At 32.5% G+C, this 19,455-nt stretch overlaps 1 protein-coding gene across 3 annotated transcripts; it reads left to right on the top strand.

Moving 5' to 3' along the window:
* Window positions 1-5,362: 5,362 nt before the first annotated feature.
* LOC149905097 (coronin-2B-like) lies at window positions 5,363-19,344 on the top strand. Of its 3 annotated transcripts, XM_090106148.1 has the most exons (13): window positions 5,365-5,648; window positions 7,598-7,758; window positions 8,371-8,568; window positions 10,601-10,717; window positions 12,084-12,233; window positions 13,163-13,327; window positions 13,660-13,866; window positions 14,300-14,404; window positions 14,610-14,747; window positions 15,081-15,183; window positions 15,766-15,935; window positions 17,067-17,219; window positions 17,551-19,344. In XM_090106148.1, exons 2-13 carry the CDS (start codon window positions 7,744-7,746, stop codon window positions 17,680-17,682), a joined length of 1,653 nt encoding a protein of 550 aa, XP_089962274.1. In that variant the 5' UTR covers window positions 5,365-5,648; window positions 7,598-7,743; the 3' UTR covers window positions 17,683-19,344. The 3 variants fall into 3 exon arrangements, with proteins under 3 accessions (XP_089962273.1, XP_089962272.1, XP_089962274.1); XM_090106147.1 differs by lacking the exon at window positions 7,598-7,758 and having other exon boundaries at window positions 5,363-5,648; window positions 17,070-17,219; XM_090106146.1 differs by lacking the exon at window positions 7,598-7,758 and having other exon boundaries at window positions 5,364-5,648.
* Window positions 19,345-19,455: the final 111 nt, after the last annotated feature.

Genomic DNA, 19,455 nt, shown 5'->3' with positions numbered 1-19,455 from the left:
GGCCATTCGAAGATGGTTCATTTTTCCCGAAATATTGAAATTTTTAGTTTTGCTCCCGTTTGAAGCAAAATATTGGCAAAAACCGCTCGTTCTATGAGAAGGTCGTATAATAAAGTTGTAGTGCATTTAATTTTCTTTCATTAGAGCATAGAACAAAGTCTGTGAGACAAATAGTTCACTCACAATATCTGAAAAACAAAAAGAAGGTAGAAATAGATTTTTAAAGAATTGAAACTGAGGGCATATAAAATCATAAAAAAGATAATACTTTTTCATTTGCAGTATAGGTAATTAACAAAATTACAAAGCTAATTAAATTTGCAACAATTTAAGCCAAACCGCAGCTCTCTAAACCTTATAACAACTAAGCTGTGGCCTTTCAAAGATAGTCAGTTTTTCCCGAAAATTTCAAATTTTTAGTTTTGCTCCCGTTTGAACCAAAATATTGGCAAAAACCGCTCGTTCTATGAGAAGGTCGTATAATAAAGTTGTAGTGCATTTAATTTTCTTTCATTAGAGCATAGAACAAAGTCTGTGAGACAAATAGTTCACTCACAATATCTGAAAAACAAAAAGAAGGTAGTAATAGATTTTTAAAGAATTGAAACTGAGGGCATATAAAATCATAAAAAGGATAATACTTTTTCATTTGCAGGATAGGTAATTAACAAAATTAAATTTTCTACAACTTTATTTTATGACCTTCTCATAGAACGAGCGGTTTTGCCAATATTTTGGTTCAAACGGGAGCAAAACTAAAAATTTGAAAATTTCGGGAAAAACTGACTATCTTTGAAAGGCCACAGCTTAGTTGTTATAAGGTTTAGAGAGCTGCGGTTAGGCTTAAATTGTTGCAAATTTAATTATCTTTGTAATTTTGTTAATTACCTATCCTGCAAATGATAAAAGTATTATCCTTTTTATGATTTTATATGCCCTCAGTTTCAATTCTTTAAAAATCTATTTCTACCTTCTTTTTGTTTTTCAGATATTGTGAGTGAACTATTTGTCTCACAGACTTTGTTCTATGCTCTAATGAAAGAAAATTAAATGCACTACAACTTTATTATACGAACTTCTCATAGAACGAGCGGTTTTTGCCAATATTTTGCTTCAAACGGGAGCAAAACTAAAAATTTCAATATTTCCGGAAAAATGAACCATCTTCGAATGGCCACAGTTTAGTCGTTATAAGGTTTAGAGAGCTGCGGTTAGGCTTAAATTGTTGCAAATTTAATAACCTTAATTTATGTACTGAATCATACTTGTCGGAAACGCATAGTTTATGACTTTTAGAGCAAAAAGTGAAAAAAGTCCAAAATTTTCGCAGTTTATCACGTGGTGCGCAGCGAGCACAACTTTTTCGAAGTTGCAAATTGGGATTTACATCACCCTAACTGATCCAAACAACATACCAAAAATTCAAATCTACATCGTGCTTTGCGAATTTAGGGTTTTTTAGTGTCGATTTCTACTGGCCTATAGGTTCAGCCTGCGTTTGCAATGTAAGCGGAAAAAATATATGTATGTTTATTTTCCTATTATAATATATGTATATGTTTGTATCTATTTATGTAGTTATATTATGTATGTACATTATGTATATGTATATATGTGTATGTTTATGTATATATTATAAGCTTATATTATTATCTATTTATATAATATGTATTTTTATTTATTTTTAATTTATTTATTTTATTTTATTTTTCTGTTCTTAGTGCACTTTGCCCTGTTTTTAATTACTTTTGCACTGCGTCTCCTTGTCCACCAGGTTGTCTGGAAGAGATCGCTGTCTGAGCGATAAGACCGCCTGTTGTGCTCTTTTATTAAGTAATGTATTTTGTCCTTATTTGTACTTTTCTCTGTGGTGCACAATAAAGTATTTTTGTTTGTTTGTTTGAAAAAATGTAATATTTTACGACATCACATTAGAAACCTCAAAAATAACAGTACTTCTCCACTATTTAATGCATGTTATTATACATATAAACCTTCCTCTTGAATCACTCTATCTATTAAAAAAAACCCCATCAAAATCCGTTGCGTAGTTTCAAAGATTTAAGCGTACAAAGGGACATAGGGATATAGGGACATAGGGACATAGGGACAGAGAAAGCGACTTTATATCGACTTCCATAGTACTCGAACCTCTTCGTCGTAAATTCTTTGATATGACTTTCTTCATATTATAATAATTGTAACTATTTTACGATATTATGATCAAATAATTTTGATCATTTCATGAAAAAATCGCGCGTTTAGTTGGCCATATCGAGAAACGATTTCTTATCATTGATCTACTCAAACCACATCATGATGTGGCCAATAAACATTCAACCATTTCATGAAATAACCAAATCTACGATATGGCCACGACACACACTACATACATACTTAGTGGCATAGATTACCTTTTTATATACGGAAATTTTATATATATGCTTAGTGGCTAATAATCTGTCCCAGAAAACGTGGTTCTACCATGCCCAATAAATAGACATATACCTAGGCCGCACACAACATTTCATAAGAATCGGTCGAGACCACAGACATAGATAGACTACGCAAGTACCGCGATCTGTATGAAAACCAAGCGTGTCATATTTTTTGTACTGACCTTGACGCGTTATGACGTCACGAGCGCTTTTTAGTGATGGTAATTTCATTTTACGCTAAATCGATTAGGACGCCACTCGCGCGGCGATTCTAGTATCGTCCTATCCCATCGAAGTAAATCGAAAGAAATCAGATCAAACTAGATCTATGTCTAAGAGGTAATTAAATAAATGAATCGTAATCGATTACTAAATCGATTCAAGACAGAAAAATGATAATTACCATAGACAGAGGGATGATAAAATAAAGTTATAAACCTTTTAATATTCTAACAAGTAAACTAATGTGTTTTAGCTTTTTCTTACATATGCCCATTGAGTTACCATGTACGTACTACGTACTAGAGAGGCCATCGAAAGAAAGTAATGAAACTGTCAATCAATCAATCTTTATGTCCCGTTGCATCGATCCATTTTCCTTTTATGTTCGGGTTACTTGGAAAACTGAAAAAACAAACATAGTCTAAGCAATAAGGAGTTTTCTTAAAAAACTCCCAAGATGACACTTTAACTAATGGCGTCCATGTCATAATATTTATTTTTAGTACCTTTGTATTAAAATACTTAAAAGTTCTAGGTCAAGTCGTATTAAATGACAAAAAAAATCTATGCCTTTTTTTCTGAAAAATTGCTCCTTCAAATTATCATTTTTCTGTTCGATTATAAAATCGATTAGAATCGAGAACTGTTGCATCAAATGAACATCACTAACCACAAAATTGGACAGAAAAATGAGAACAGAAAAATGAGAAGACGCTATTCATTGCTTGTTATCATACGACGCGATCTTTACCGTGCCAAGTAAAAGCCGCAATGTATTCCGAATCATTTCGTATGATTTGGTATCCGTGTTTGTCACGATCGTTTTCCACAGATATTCTTTATTTGATTTTAAAATAAATAGTGCATATTCTGATTAGAAAATTACTTACCGGTGGAAGGAAACATCTCTGCTAACTCGGCCACTCACAGCTGTGGAGTTTCTACAGTTTATAACGGCGTAATTCGGCATTTTACTTTATTCAGCTTCACGTCTTTCCTTGGCGAACTGCAAGCGCGGACTGAGTGTAGGCCAGCGTCAAGTAAGTTTCATAATCTTAGTTTGGACACGGGAAGTACATACACTCGCTTAGTCTATCTTGATACATGTCTGTGGTCGAGACGTCTCGGAGGAATTTAACAATAAACACCGCAACACGATAATTTATTTTATTTATTATAAAAGATGTAACTTTTAAACGATAAGTACCTAACTAACTAGGAACACAATAATATTCAATTTTGATCACATTACTAAACTATTAATAATTAGGTACCTAACTACCTACCTACTACATATCTAGTTAAGTTTTGAACTACAGCAAAACCATTATGTTTTACTAAATAAGTAAGTATCTACCTACTTTCATGTTTCAGCTGATTTCGGAGTTAAGGCCTGAAGTCCTAAAATGGATTTAAAGTTAAAGATATTATGATAAAGATAATATTAGTTAGTAGTTACACACTCGAAAATGGCTATATCTCGTCACTCGTGTTGCTTAAAATATTGTTCCGAGACTAGTATATAGATACTTACACTAAAAATCATCGACATATTTTGCTGTTTACAAAATTAATTAGAATACAGTTCTAATAAGTAGGTTATAATCATACCAGTAGAAATGTATAATCTTACTCACATCAAACTTTTTAAAAATCCTTTCGTTGCAGTCAGACTTATACACTGAAGTTCTCTAACAATTAATATCATAATCATAATAATATTATATGTACATATCAGTATTCAATATTTTTTTTAATTGAAGTCTGAAACCAAACAGATTAAGCAGATAATATTTTGAAAGCAAAGCACTAAGCAGTGCTTGGGTAATAAACTTTGCAATTTTTACAATACAACGTAAGTAATATGTGACATTGTAACAATAAAGAAAGTTAGTTCACATTTCACAAATACTTACATAATAATTAAAACCCTAAGCAATATCCAATTCATAAAACACAACGACAATAATATAAAATTAATTATTAGTTTGTCAATTCCCGCCAAAATCTGAAGACCCACAGATGAAGTATTCTATAGATATCTATAATCTATGCTATGTAGATAATAATAAACTCTGATTCAACTCTGATTAGGTACTCTATGACAAAATATCACCAACTGTGATCACCAAAATATAAATTTCTTTTTTCATCCATGTAAGTGTTTTTGTTTGTCCATTTGCATTCGTATTAGCGAAGTGGAAACTTGTTTTTTTTGCACATGGTCCGAGGAACATATTATTAGTTTTTCAAAATTATTAGAACAGTATCGAATCATAACATGGCGTTTAAATGAAATAGAATCACAAAATATTAGGTATTAATAAAAATCAATCTATCAGTGAAACAGTAAAAACAAGAGAATAAAGAATATTATATTATATTGCTGTGAAATTTGTGTGTTGTGAAACAAATAAAATTATTAGGTAGCTATAATGTCTTGTCTAAGTACCAAACTAGCAAATAACCTTAAATTTCAGTATCATAGCAATAAAAGTAATGAGTTTAGTTTTTACATTAACTATAAGTTTTCTTTATAACATAAACCGTTAGATGTGAAAAATATTGTAAAATGTTCCTTGCCTTAACCATAGACCAAAGATCTAAGTCGCACTACATATTAAGTAGCCTGTGATAGCATAACTAATCTGTGGTCGCACTTCAAAAATCAAAGCCGAGTTCGCTTGTCAGTTGTCAAATTGCCACTTGCCAGTTCTTTATTCTTGGTTCTCGAGATAAATCGAGTCTCATAAAATTTATTAATTTTTCTCTCAAATTGACGCAAATAACAACTCGATTATTATTAAGTATTTAATTTAAGGTCAGTTAGAAAAAACTACAAACAAGATTCCTGTAAAGGACATGCCTCCCGTAAAAGATGAAATGATCAGAGAAATTAATTGTTTGGATATAAACCTAACTGAGAAGAGCCCAGCAAAGAATAGTGCACTTGTCGATGTGAGAGCGTGTAATAAACCTGCCGCTAAGGTAAGATTGAAATATATTTCATTTGAAAATACTGATTTGTTTTGCAAGATGAGTTTAAAATATCGATCGCTTCGTTATGATATGAATTTCGGAAAGTTACAATTTAATTGTTTATTTCATTGAAAAGAAATTTCATCTCAGCTCTTGCCTTTAAACTATGAATGTGATGAGAAGAAAAATTAATTGGTATTTAAATTTAATATTTGACTGTTGTTATTAACCAAAAGAAAAGTTAAATAAAATAAAACCATGTTTAAAAAAGTTAAAAAAACTTAATAATTAATAATAAACACCAATGTAAATAGATAAAATGTCAATGTACGAAACACAATGTAGTATATTTTCATTTGTTATCTAACTTTATGAATCTGGTCTATTATGTGTTACAAAATTATAAGTAATTATGTAACAATAGTTCATATCTAAGCATTTAAAGTTTGTAGATGTGCTGTCAGTTTCCGTAACGCTTTGGTGCACATCATGCAACTTAAGTACATATTATGTGCTATGTAATTGCTAAGAGTTTGTATTTGAAACACCTTCACATTGTGTTTTTCAGTTCCTTATGAACTAATTCAAATATTTATTTAACAAGTCTTATAAAATTATAAAAATGAATATACCTTTTATTATAAAATAACTCTTATACAGTAGAATGGAAATTATTGGCTCGTCATTATTTTATGTAGTGCTTTTATAATGCTATATTTTTTGGCTGATTGATGCATGATCAAATTACACTAGTAGCAAGTAAAATTGATTGCAGCTGTTATTTTAGGTTTTGTGTCAATGCTTTTTGTTATAAAAAGAAAAACTTTGCTACAATGATAAAATTTAAATTCGCACAATTAAAAAATGTATATTTTTAGTCACAAAAACGAAGTTGTAAGTATCTTACTCGTAAAGTAAATCAATCAGTCTTTTCACTTCCTTTTTCCGTAGGATACAAATAGAATTTTTTTTAATTATAAGGTTGTTTGCATATTTTTTCATATTAGTATTCTTATAAACAGGTCAAAATATCACCAAACATTGGACTTAGATTATTGTTAGCAATATCTTTCAGAGTATGTTTGACTGTCCACAAACCTTGTAGTTTTATGATGAACAAACAACACTAACCTTAGGAGGTATATGTTTTGTAACCCTGTTCAATAGTTAGTCTGACCAAATTTGATGTTAGGTTAGGTTAGGGATTTGGATTAGGGTTAGGGAATACATATTATTATGATAATTTTGGCGAAACCAAACTTTAATATATTATATTACATGTTGTAGTATATTTTTATCTACATCATTTTACGATAGTACAAAAACTATACTGCAAACATATATTTTTTTTAAATTTGTTAGCTTAGTAGAAATATTATTGTAAATTTAAATACATATTTAAGTAAAGTTTTACGACTGTAACACATGCAAATGGATAACACTTATATTAATTATGTAATGGTTTCGTCAATGTGAATGTATGAATTGGCAACTTTTTGTTTTTAATTTAATACCAAGTTTTCTTATTTTATAACACATATTTAAATAAATATGAAAGTTCAATCCATCATGTTTTTTTTATCGTAAAATGAACCCGTCTCAATAGATATCTTATTATTATAATGCAAGTGTTTTTATGCAATGGATTGTTTTACTTTAGACTATGGTTAAATGATATACTGCCTATAGACAGATAGTACAATGATTTTAAATTTCTCTCAGCATCAACGGCGGTTACATGTAACATGTTTTCACTTTTTTTTCACCTCCCGCCCGCAGCACGCGTTTGTTCTTAGCGTCACTATAATCACACGTTTAATTGCCATTTCAAACCTAAGCACAAGTAAAGTGTTCAGTAGTTATGTAGAGAATGCTGTCATGATTCGCACAATTTTATGCCTTTTGGTTTCACTGTTTTTTTATTAGTTCTGTTTTTTTTATTTCTTTGAACATTTCAGTGGTCCCTTTGCCGCTCGTGATGTGGACGACTGATTTTTATGTTCCTTATGTACTTTATGTTTTATAAAATGCACAAATCGTATTCATAGTTGAGTGCTGGATCTATGTAGTGCATGCTTAAACGCACCTGAATACCGGCGCCGAAATGACTAACTCGCAGGTTTGTATTTTTTTAGTATCGTTACATTATGTATCTTGAATTTCATCAATGGAGTCTAAACTCGATGTACACGCTTTGAGAGTCTTGTAGTTAGAATTTCACTACACTGTTATAAAATTGTGTACCTCCAACTATTTATGAACAAAGAACATTAATTGTCCAACGCAATGAACTCGCAAGTAACCCAGACAATTTATTCACAGGCCATTTAAATTATGATAGGTTGAGTAGACTCCTTGTTAATCGTGCGTATTGGAATATTTTAGAAATGTTTTTTTAATTTATTTTTTTATGAAAAGCTTTATCGTTTTAAGTAGCGCTTTGCAAAGTTCAATTTTTGTTTGTTTTTATGTTTTTGGCAAATGTAGAGGAATGGGTGTTATATTTAAAGAAATTTGTTTATGCATGTATGTACTTTCATAGAACTTGAGGGTAGATATGCTGTATAATTATGTAGGTACATACTGTAGTTTAGTACCGACCTATATGTTTATTTTCAATTTTCACATCACATTTTCTATTCTCAAGCTCTATTATCACGTAAATAAATAATAATTAAATAGTTAGAATATATTTTATTTTTCAAAGTAAGCAAAAATCAAAACATTTCAGGTATGGTTTCGCGGCGTGAGAAGCTCAAAATTCCGCCATGTTTACGGTGTGCCGTTCAAAAGAGAGCGATGCTATGACAATATAAAAATCACTAGAAATGCGCACGATTCAAATTTTTGCGCGGTAAATCCTAAGTTTGTGGCGATCGTGACAGAGGTCGCCGGGGGCGGCGCCTTCCTTGTTCTACCCTTGGATCATGTAAGTAAATAAATATTATGTAGCTTTTATAGCATCGTGTAAAAAGTGTTAGGTAATGTTAAGACTGAAGTGATGAGAATTTAATCTGCTGCGGATTTGATCCAATTCCGATTAACCAATTTTGTTTGAAAGAGTAAAAAACATCCATCCATTATCTCTTACCAGATATTTCAAGTTAGGAAGGAATACTAGAATTTACCATGAAATATATATAGTAAAGAAAACATCAACATAAAATACTATTACATCATTACGTATCATATACAAAAAACTATGAAGGGAATAGCTTGGATTTCCTATTTCCCTTGATGGAGCGGAAGTGTCTAGTCCCCTATGTATTAGTTGCCCCAATTTACTCCTAACTACGTTGACCTTATAGCACTTTATTTCGCCCAGCGCCGTGTGTAGTAAATGTAACGAAAACAAAACAAACCAAGTTTATCCGTCACAAATATTTGCTTACTCCGTGATACGTGATCGCTTATGTCATTTTTTCAAATAGAATCATGCGACGTGCAATTTTCCATATTTATGTAATAAATGGTCTCCGCTTTCCATATGATATTACTCGATTAATATATGTTGATTGATTACACACATGCATGAAATTAAACACCTCACGCATCGGTCGGGCTAGATGATATTGCCATGCAATCAACCTTGTCCGTTATACGTGTATAATGAATAAACCTGCTATAAATCATCACATTAGCATATTATCGCAATCAAGTAATGTGTCACTTTTCGCACTCATTGTTAACTATGAACTCTCCGTTGAATACAAATGACTTATTCATTTTAAATAATTCCATGTCTAGAAGAAACTCGACGCACGACGTGAGAATATGAGAGAAAAAATACCCTGATATTAACAGTTAGATTACTTTATCTCGAAGCGCACCTATTGTGTCGAATCGTAACGTAAATTACTTTGGGCGATCGCTGAAATGAAGCGTGTCGTTAATACTAATTGGTTCTTCCAAATTAAAACGTCTGCAACTAAAGACCTAACTGTCTCGAGATTACAGTTTTAGATTTCGAATTGATTGTTACATGAAACTATCTGAACCGAATATTATTATGTTAGAGTAGGTCGTAGCTATCCAGTAAAAATTACATTTTAATAAAAAATGTACAATGTCTTTAAGTGGATTCGAATCAAAAAATAAAATTTATTTACGTCTCTTCTATCGCTTTTGGTTAACATTATCGATTGTTTTTGTTATTACATCATTCTATTGGTTTATGCCTTATGGTAAACGACGCTATGACATCATCCCTCACTCTCAGTCCCCGGAATCACAGACACAATAGAATATCTATTGTGTCGCGGCCCGATCGGGCCGCTCGGTGGTCAAGGGGTTAGTTACTATATATTCTTACCATTTTGTACGATTTGATAAGTTTCTACAATAGAGGTGTTACATATTAACTTAACGTTGCAAAAATGTACACACTATATAATATAAGACACCTAAATAGTACATTTTTATTTTTATTTCTAAGAACTTAATTTATATTCCAAGCATGTTATGACCCTGGTCTAGGTTTTGGGTAGCTAATGAAATTAGTAGAGCAAAATGGTACGCCCTGAAAGTATCAGTGAAAATATTTGAACACGTAGTATGAAATCATTTAGATTTAGGTTTGTTCCATCGAACAAATGAAGAATAAATATTGGGTGGCATAAACATGATGATGTAAGAACTGCACACGTAATATTTTTCGTAAATGGTACTGCGTTTGTACAGTAACCGAAATTATATTCGATGTTCTGCAGTACAAATTCCGAATTAATAAGCATTTTTTATAGATTATTTGTGTAAAAAGTGTTTAGTTTAAATAATATGCAAAGTATTGCAAAGTCCTGTTATAAACGCGAAGTTGGTAAGAATATATGGATGTATATTTGTTATTCTTTCACTCGAAAACCAATGAACAGAATTTTATCATACTAGCTTATGTACAAGAACAACATAAGCATATTTGTTCTCACAAAATAAAATAATAGTAACATATAAATAATTTTCAGACTGGTCGTCTAGACTTCAATGCGAGTCGGGTAACTGGCCACAAAGGGCCCGTACTGGACATCAAATGGAACCCCTTCAATGATAACATCATTGCGTCTTGCTCCGATGATTGCACGGTAATTTTGGTGCTTTTATCTATACTCATATGTAAGCTGAAGAGTTTTTTTGTTTGTTTGAACGCGTTAATCTCAGGAATTGTCAGTCTGTCTGAACAGGAACTGTCTTATTTGAAAAAATATTTCTGTGATCATAAGTTATAATATTGTCATCATGCAAATACCAATTGGAGAGGAGGAATGCAGGTAAAACCGCGGGGCACAGCTAGTTTTTCATGAAACGACAATTGTATCAGCATCACAATAATCCGAACGAGTAATTTTACATGAAAAGAATTTCACAATTTTATGCTTTCTGAAAATTTAAATGACTAGCAATTTTTGTCCCGCAGCTACACTATAGATTGAATTATGCTGTATCGATCTTGTTTCAAATCCTTTATCATTTTGTTTATCAAGCACTTGAAACTATCAATATAATGAAAACATACGCACATGCGATGATATAAGCCCTGATGTTTTTACCTATAACAGTATAGGTACAACCGTGTGATATATTTGTTTTAATTGGCAATGATATCACCGTTCGGTGTCATATTTTAATCGTATTTGTTACAAGACTATATAGACTGTATAGACCATAGTATAGTTTATAGGTACAACGATACATAGGAACAGCATATAATAATATGTGAATACATACAAGTATCATTAAAATGAATATAAGTATCTAACTGTAAAATTACCATGTGCCGATTTTTTAAAGCATCATGTTATATTATCACTGCTTGACTTCATATAAAGGTATAATAATAACATTTATATCAAAATCCCTGCTATGTGTATTATCATTTCACGCTCGGCACATTTTTTCTCTCGAAATTATATAGAGTAACGATGATCCAGCAGTTTTATGTCTCGAATATAAACTGTACTTCGAAGGCTCGACGAGAGTATATTTTTTTATTTTTTAATGCTCGGGCAACGCGTCCATACCACTGGAGAAGATGACATTGGCTTCCTGAATACAAAAAATAAACATTTTAATAGAATTGACATCATAAAACCATAAAAAGAGAAAATATAAATGTATTAATAGATGCATAAAAATAATAAAACATTTATTGACACACTTTCAACTTCAGAGCCTATATAGAGATGAATTGTGTCGCGTATCTTAAGAAAGGTTTGTTTTACAGCATTAATCACTTGGAAACGTTTTATTATTTTATGAAAAACTATAAAACAACAAAACATATGCCTGGTGACCTAAAATATAGGTAATTTTTATTACCTAGTTTAGGCACCAGTTTCACACTTATTAATTACATGTACTGAAAAAGTGTAGACTTATTTTATGTATTTAATGTGAAAGTTTTCTTTTTTTATGGTAGAATCTAATTAATATTATTTGACTATCAAACAGGTAAAACTATGGCATATACCAGACGGTGGTCTATCCATGCACCTTACCGATTGGCTCGTAGAACTGCACGGCCATAAGAGACGAGTTGCGTACATTGAGTGGCATCCGACCGCTGAAAATATCCTGCTTAGCGCTGGTTTTGATTATTTGGTAAGGTTTATGAAGTATTTTCATAAGTTAAGATTAGTAATCATTAATAATATACAGCATTTTCTTGAATTTGGAGTAGTGAATGTTATTTTTCACTGAAATGACATAAAAGGAAAGACATTCTCCCTTCTCATATTTACGTTATTTTTAACTAATCTCACGATGATGTAAAAATGCACAATGAAATGTGAATTAATTTAATACTTTTACCAAATTATTGGAGCAGAAAAAAAGTAGGCCCAATATAGATAATAAATAAGACTACTTTTATATTTTTTAATCCATTCATATTATAAATCCTTGTCAAAGTGTATTGAAATAACATTCGCAACAGTGTTAGATGTTATCAGGTAAATGTACTGAATATTATCAAGATCAATGTAGAATACGGGGTTAATGGCTTAGTGTATCAGATATCTATTTATCTAACATTTGAAATTCAAGTAGTGGAACTATTAACCCACTAAATTGAACAAAACAAAAACATGATAGAAGAATTATTTATCAAAATTTTTATGTTAGGAAAGTCATACTTTAATCTCATTAGATAACTAATTTCAATGAGGTGATAAATCTATTGGTATAATTTAATATTATGTGTATATTTGAAAATTGTATTTAGGTATCGTATCATAATATTATGATTTTCTCGTAGAAGGTATATGCAACTAAATTCACCTAGATTCAACGAAAGTGGAAAAAATGTTTCTCTGAACCGGAATAGCGATTTATTTGCCTCACATAAATAAATATTTAAAAAAAAAATGTTCTTTTGTGAGATTTAATTTTTTAGCAATTATTATGCTCAAGCAAGCAGAAACAAATCCAACTTGTCAAAAATCATTAAAATCCGACGTTAACATACTTTTGTTCTGTTTATTATGTTTCAGGTAGTTACGCAACTTAAAAAATAAATTAAAATGTTATAGATTTTCGTATGGGACGTCGGTAAAGGGGAGGCTGTAAAAGTGATCGACTGCCACAGTGACGTCATCTATTGCATGTCATTCAACCGCGACGGCTCGCTCTTGGCCACCACGTGCAAGGATAAGAAGCTGCGAGTGATCGAACCGAGGCGCGGTATTGTGCTCTCTGTGAGTATTGGATGATATATTAACTTAAGTATTAAAACATTACTTAATACTTTTTACAAGTATGATTAAATGCTTAAAATTATGTAACCAATTAAAACGTTGTGTGTAATTGAAATGAATGAGCCCGAGTTAAATAATAGTGATTTAACTTCCTGATTTGATAAAAATGTGACTTAAATAATTTTACAATTACTTAATAATTTATGTTGAAAACAAAAAAAATGTTATCAAGTAAAAATCTTCTATAGTCCCCAATCTAACAAAACCTTAATATTAACTAAAATTCTTAGAATTTAATCTGCGCTCGTGTACAATCTACTCTATATTTTCAGGAAGGACAATGCCACACGGGCACGAAAGCGTCCAAATGCACGTTCCTCGGGAACCAAGGGCGCGTTCTCACCACGGGCTTCTCGCGGTACAGCGACCGGCAGTACGCGGTGTGGGAGCAGCACGACCTCACGCGCCCGCTCGTGTGCGAGACCATCGACAGCTCCTCCGGCGTCGTGTTCCCGTACTACGACTATGACACTAATATGGTGAGCAGTAAGGTCCACATTGGCACAGACAATAGAAGAACTCCGGCTACCTGTAAATGTGTGTAAAACTTTGACTCTTATATCGTGAGTGCGAAGGTCCACAGTAGCACTGTGTTACCTGCGAGCGTCGACATTTTTTTTATTTTTTGTGTGTAGTGTCTCTCAATGTTAGCCAGAAGGGCTTCTACATTTTAACGCGGATGCGGGGGTGAACTGAAGGTTCACCCTGGTAGCGACATGCACAAGGTCGCCCCGCCACGGGGACCACGAACCTCGGCTTGAGCTGTCGCTTGAGTGGAGGAGGCCAGAAGGGCCCTAATCGGACGGGGAGCGTCGACACGACTTGGTGTCTCCTATTTTTGTAAATCTTCAAAATCTATTTCGTAGATTAATTTCATGATAAATAAGTACGAATATTTATTGATATTTGCAGGTTTATCTTGCGGGCAAGGGAGATGGTAACATTCGGTACTATGAAGTGGTTGATGAAGCGCCGTATGTTCATTTCCTCAATCAATTTCTATCTGGCAACCCACAGGTAATAATCCAATTAAATCATCATTTATTTCTAAATTTTGATTAGTAATATTTTATTTACTAGCAGTGATATTAATGAATGATGCATACCCAAATGATATAAAATAATAATAATTTTATGTACTTAATGTTGTTATGTTAATAAAGAGGCATTTAGTATTAAAAATTGTCCCCAATAAAAATATTTCACTATATAAAAATTTCAGCGCGGTCTAGGCTTCATGCCGAAACGCGGTGTGAACACAGCGGCGTGCGAAGTATTCCGCTTCTATAAGTTGCATACTTCACGTGGTCTCTGCGAACCCATTTCCATGATTGTGCCGAGGAAGTCGGATTGTTTCCAGGTAGTTATAGCGAAATATGATATTATATTGCAATTTTTCTTTTATTCGTACCATAAGTATAAACAGGTTTTGTAATATCGATAAAAAATTGACAGGTATTGGAATTTATAGGGAAAAAAATTAGACATGATTGAATATGATTTAATGGTATACAGTAGTTCACGTGTCCCAATGATAATTAATATAGCCCTTGTTTTCGTATTAAAAATTGTTAAATAACAATTTTGACATCTAGTTCAGTGATTAAGCCCAAAAATTGCTATATTTTCTATTTCATTCTTGTCTATCTACATCAAACCAAACCCAATACTAAGTAAGTAAACACAAAAACAGGAGGACCTATACCCGGATACAGCGGCTCCCCAACCTGCTCTGAGCGCACGAGATTGGCTCAGCGGCATGAATGCACCCCCACTGCTCATTAGTTTGAAGACCGGTATGTATTTATGTACTTTTTGAATTATGTTTGACTAGCTTTCCGCCCGCGGCTTCGCCCGCGTTTTCAAAGGAAAACCCGCATAGTTCCCGTTCCCGTGGGATTTCCGGGATAAAGCCTATCCTATGTGTTATTCTGATGTATAAGCTATATTGTGGTAAAGTTTCATTTAAATCCATTCAGTAGTTTTTACGTGAAAGAGTAACAAACATCAATACAAACTTTCGCCTTTATAATATTAGTAGGATATTGTTGACATCGTACGAGAGATCGCATGGGTTGGTTTTCTTTTACTTTTGTAACAATTTAAAAACGTTTTGTGTCTAATATACTTAGTTATATATTAATTATTACAATTCAAACTCAAACATATTTACTCGATTAGAAGCACTTTTGTATCGTCACATTTTTAACATTTCCCATCAATTCATGACAATGATTCAACCTTGTGCGCAGATTATTCAGATTACTCTTATGTAGAATGCCAATTAAATCGTATAATTTTATTACAAATAAATTTAGTTATAGCTACATAAATTTTCATTAAAAAACACAAATATTGACCTGATTTCATATGACCAGGTGTAACAATATCAACGCACAAACCGCGGCAGAACAACAAGAGCGCGCCGGCCTTACAGCCGCAGGACGCGAACAACCGCAAGAAGTTCGCGTTCCTGTCGCGTGAGACCACGCCCGACTACCGCCCGCTGGCCACCTGGCAGACTGACCATAACGATACTGATGTGCAGGTATAGAGCATTTCATTAAAGAAACGAATCTTAAATGGCGGCGCTTATCATTCCCTCTCGCTTACACACGGCCGTACGGCATGCAAAAAAAAAATGGGAAAAGTAAAATCACTAAAATATATTTGATTTTCCCTATAATACTTTTTATCATAAATTTACCATGACAATTATGTATTTGCGATAGTAAATAATGTTTTATTGGAATTTGACAAAATATGTTCTTTGGGAAAAGTTGTTCAGTTTTATGGGCTCATTACAAGTATTACGGGCTTTTTGTTGCATTATGTATACGTAAATATGATAATTCATATTCACACAAGTACCATAACAAAGAAATTTACAATTTCCAATGAAGAACTCTGGAAAATAACCAATCAGCAACCTATAGACCAACAAATCTGCTCCAGGAAGTGGGGGTGGATAGGACACTGCCTTAGGAGGCCGGAACAAAATATAGCAAAAACAGCTTTAGACTGGACGCCCCCGAATGGTCGTAGAAGAAAAGGTCGTCCCCCTGCATCGTGGAAGAGATCCGTGGTTGCTGAACTAAATAAAACCGGCCTGTCGTGGCAAGAAGTCAAAGCAAAAGCCCAAAATCGACGTGACTGGAAAAAGTTTACTGAGGCCCTATGCTCCTCGAGGAGTTAAAGGAACAATCATCACCATAACAAAGAAGTTTATTAATAAACAATTAGAAATAATTAATAAAATAATTATCCATTTACATTATTTTTATTTTCTTTTTTACTGACCCTACCATATGTCAGTGTCAGCTTTGGCCGCCATTGTAGATTCGTTTCTTTAATGAATCGCGTTATACAATAGTGTATTTTCTAATTAATATTATTATTTGTTTTATTTTAAAAAATTGATTATCGCTATTTTACTCTAGGTTAAGTACTTTCGATATCAGTTAAAAGTTTTTTGATATCTGCAATAGTTATGGAATAATCGCTTGTGCACACTTAACGATTGTATATGTACTTAACGACCTGTATATGTAAAAATGTGTCAAGTGACTGTCGCTTGGCCACCGTTGGCTATGGTCGGTGGCCCGCAACATTCTTCACGCACGTGTACCGCTTAAACATCAGTTTACAACCCCACTATATAAAATAAAACATCAAACAGCAGGTAACGGAGAAATCAGCGAAAACGAGCGCGAACCAAAGCGCTAAGTTCCACCAATTACAGCGCATGTTCGGCAAGCAGCCCGCCGGCGATGAGCCCGTGCCGCTCTACAAGCAGATCAGTCAGGGAGACGTGTTTACTACTGAACAAGAGGTATACACGTACACACATACACTTGCATTCACTTATATGTACATATATACATATGCCATACAAACACTTCCATTCAGATAAACACACACAGCAATAACTTTTTTGTGCTTTGTGCTTGCAAATAGGACTTACTAATTCAAATTTCATTCCGAAAATTTCCACACTGTATAATTATACACACAACAGACACGCATACATCACTTATACTTAGTCATGTACACATGAACTCATTAATATTCATATTGTTGATTTATAACATATTATTTTTTGTAACCAAATAGTCAAATACATAATTTTGAAAATATTTTAATAATATGTATTTATATTTCAGTTACGACTCGCGTTCAACCGCCAAGGCGAAGAATTGCGCATTGTAAAACGGCAGCTACAAATCAGTCAACAACGTGTGCGTGAATTGGAACAACATATCGCCATGTTGCAAGCTAAGACTCCACAAAACTGAATAAATATTGTAAATCCTACGCGATTTACTCTTAAATGTTCGGCTTTAGTACGCCTTTGAAATGTTTCCCCTGTTTGCATTATGGCTTTTATTTCAATTCACATATTGACTGTGATTGGTCGACTCAAATTATGTGAATCCTAAATTGCTGTTTATTTGCGTTATTTCTCATGTTCTGCAATATATGAGTCTTAATTGAACGGGCTAAAACGCTAGTTTAGATCTTAAGGTATATCAACAGTTTTAAGTTGATTCATTAGCCATTTATTTAGGCTTAAGCATTCGTCGTTCACTTAGTGTTGTGGCTGGCCACAAACTATGCTTGGCTTAAGTTGAATAATAATTATTATTAGGCCTTATTTTTACAATGTGTGATTTTTTTCACTTTGCTATGATGTATGTGATTTTTAATGTTGTGTTAGTGAATGTGTTTTAATGTGACTATTTTAATTCATTTTGTATTATATTATTTTGATTATTGATTTATAATGATGATTTTAGTTTTTATATATGTATGTAATTGTTTTAATAATGCTTTCATGGTTAGTATGTATGTATTACATATAATTATTTATGAAATCGTATTTACACAGTAGAATCGAAAACCGTTTCGTTCAGGAACAATGAATATATTACAAATGATTGGGCACAAAACTTTTAACATTAATTCCAATATTTTTTAATAAATGCGTGGCCTATATAACTGTCTCGGCTAAGTAGACTGAAGCACTATGTGATAATTTCATGACATTCAAAGAAATGCGACGTGATTGTGTATATGTGGCCATTTTTATTTCATGACAAAATCATACAATAATTTTAATGTATGTGCAATTCAATTCCAGGGTTTTTTTATCTATAGTTAAGTTTATGCACTGTTTGGAATGCACGAAATTGTAAGTATTTTATTTCAATTTCATCGATTTGATTTATTGTTAGCAATGATTTAGTCTGAATTACTTTCAGTTTTTACTTGTTTGTGTTATTTTATATTATTAAGTTTACTATTTTTGTTAGGTAGCATTGTATGATCGTTTTTGATAGTAGTTTTATATATTTTAAGGTTTTGATACTTTATATTTCTTGATCTTGTATTCCTCAATGCATTTTATTTCAATGAAAGTTTATGTTGTGAATGTTCTTCAATGGTTTATGAAAACTCAAAAATATTGTACAAAAAAGTTACCTGAACCATTTTTATAATCTACATTAGCTTTAGATTTTGACATTATTTAAGAAGTATTTTAATAGGTGCTAGATTTAACAAGCCTTGAGCAAAATTATATTAAATTTTATTTTGTGGCCTTTAATGACATTTGAAATGACAATTTGTTAGAAGGATGGTTTTACTCATTGCGAAATGTGGATACTTACTTACAAATTTATGAAACAGTAGTCTGATTTTATCAGTAGATTATGTTAAAATGACGAAAACTTTTTTTTACCCAGATTGTAGATTGTAATTCACAATAATTTTGGTAGAAATTTCTACACTTTGACATTCCAATATGAAGACATTGATAAAGTTTAAGTGAAACGATTGAAAGTATTATAGCATATTAGCTGAGATAGTTTAGTTTCGCTAAGTCGATGTTAATATTTATTGTGTATTTTTATATCAAGCTTGTGTAGCACAAATTTTCAATAAATATTCGAACCTTGTGGCTGGATTTTTATTAGATTCCTACTTATTCCTATTTGACCGCCTCCTTGGTACAGTGGTTGGCGCTTGAGCGTAGAACCGAGGGGTCCTGGGTTCGATTCCCGGTGGAG

The sequence above is a fragment of the Colias eurytheme genome, chromosome 10 (assembly GCF_061535395.1).
Source record: "Colias eurytheme isolate Ceu_HAF_F1 chromosome 10, ilColEury1 Martin Lab GWU primary, whole genome shotgun sequence".
Classification (NCBI taxonomy): Eukaryota; Metazoa; Arthropoda; class Insecta; order Lepidoptera; family Pieridae; genus Colias; species Colias eurytheme.
The sequence above is the reverse complement of the archived record's forward strand: the minus strand, read 5'-3'. Positions and strand labels throughout refer to the sequence as shown.

Excerpts from the sequence above, each read along its gene's own strand:
- LOC149905097 (XM_090106146.1), top strand. The coding sequence starts at position 5,523 with ATGCCTCCCGTAAAAGATGAAATGATCAGAGAAATTAATTGTTTGGAT. Across the intron at positions 10,718-12,083 it reads CTTGCTCCGATGATTGCACG|GTAAAACTATGGCATATACC; the intron begins GTAATTTTGGTG and ends ACTATCAAACAG. Across the intron at positions 13,867-14,299 it reads ACGACTATGACACTAATATG|GTTTATCTTGCGGGCAAGGG; the intron begins GTGAGCAGTAAG and ends TGATATTTGCAG.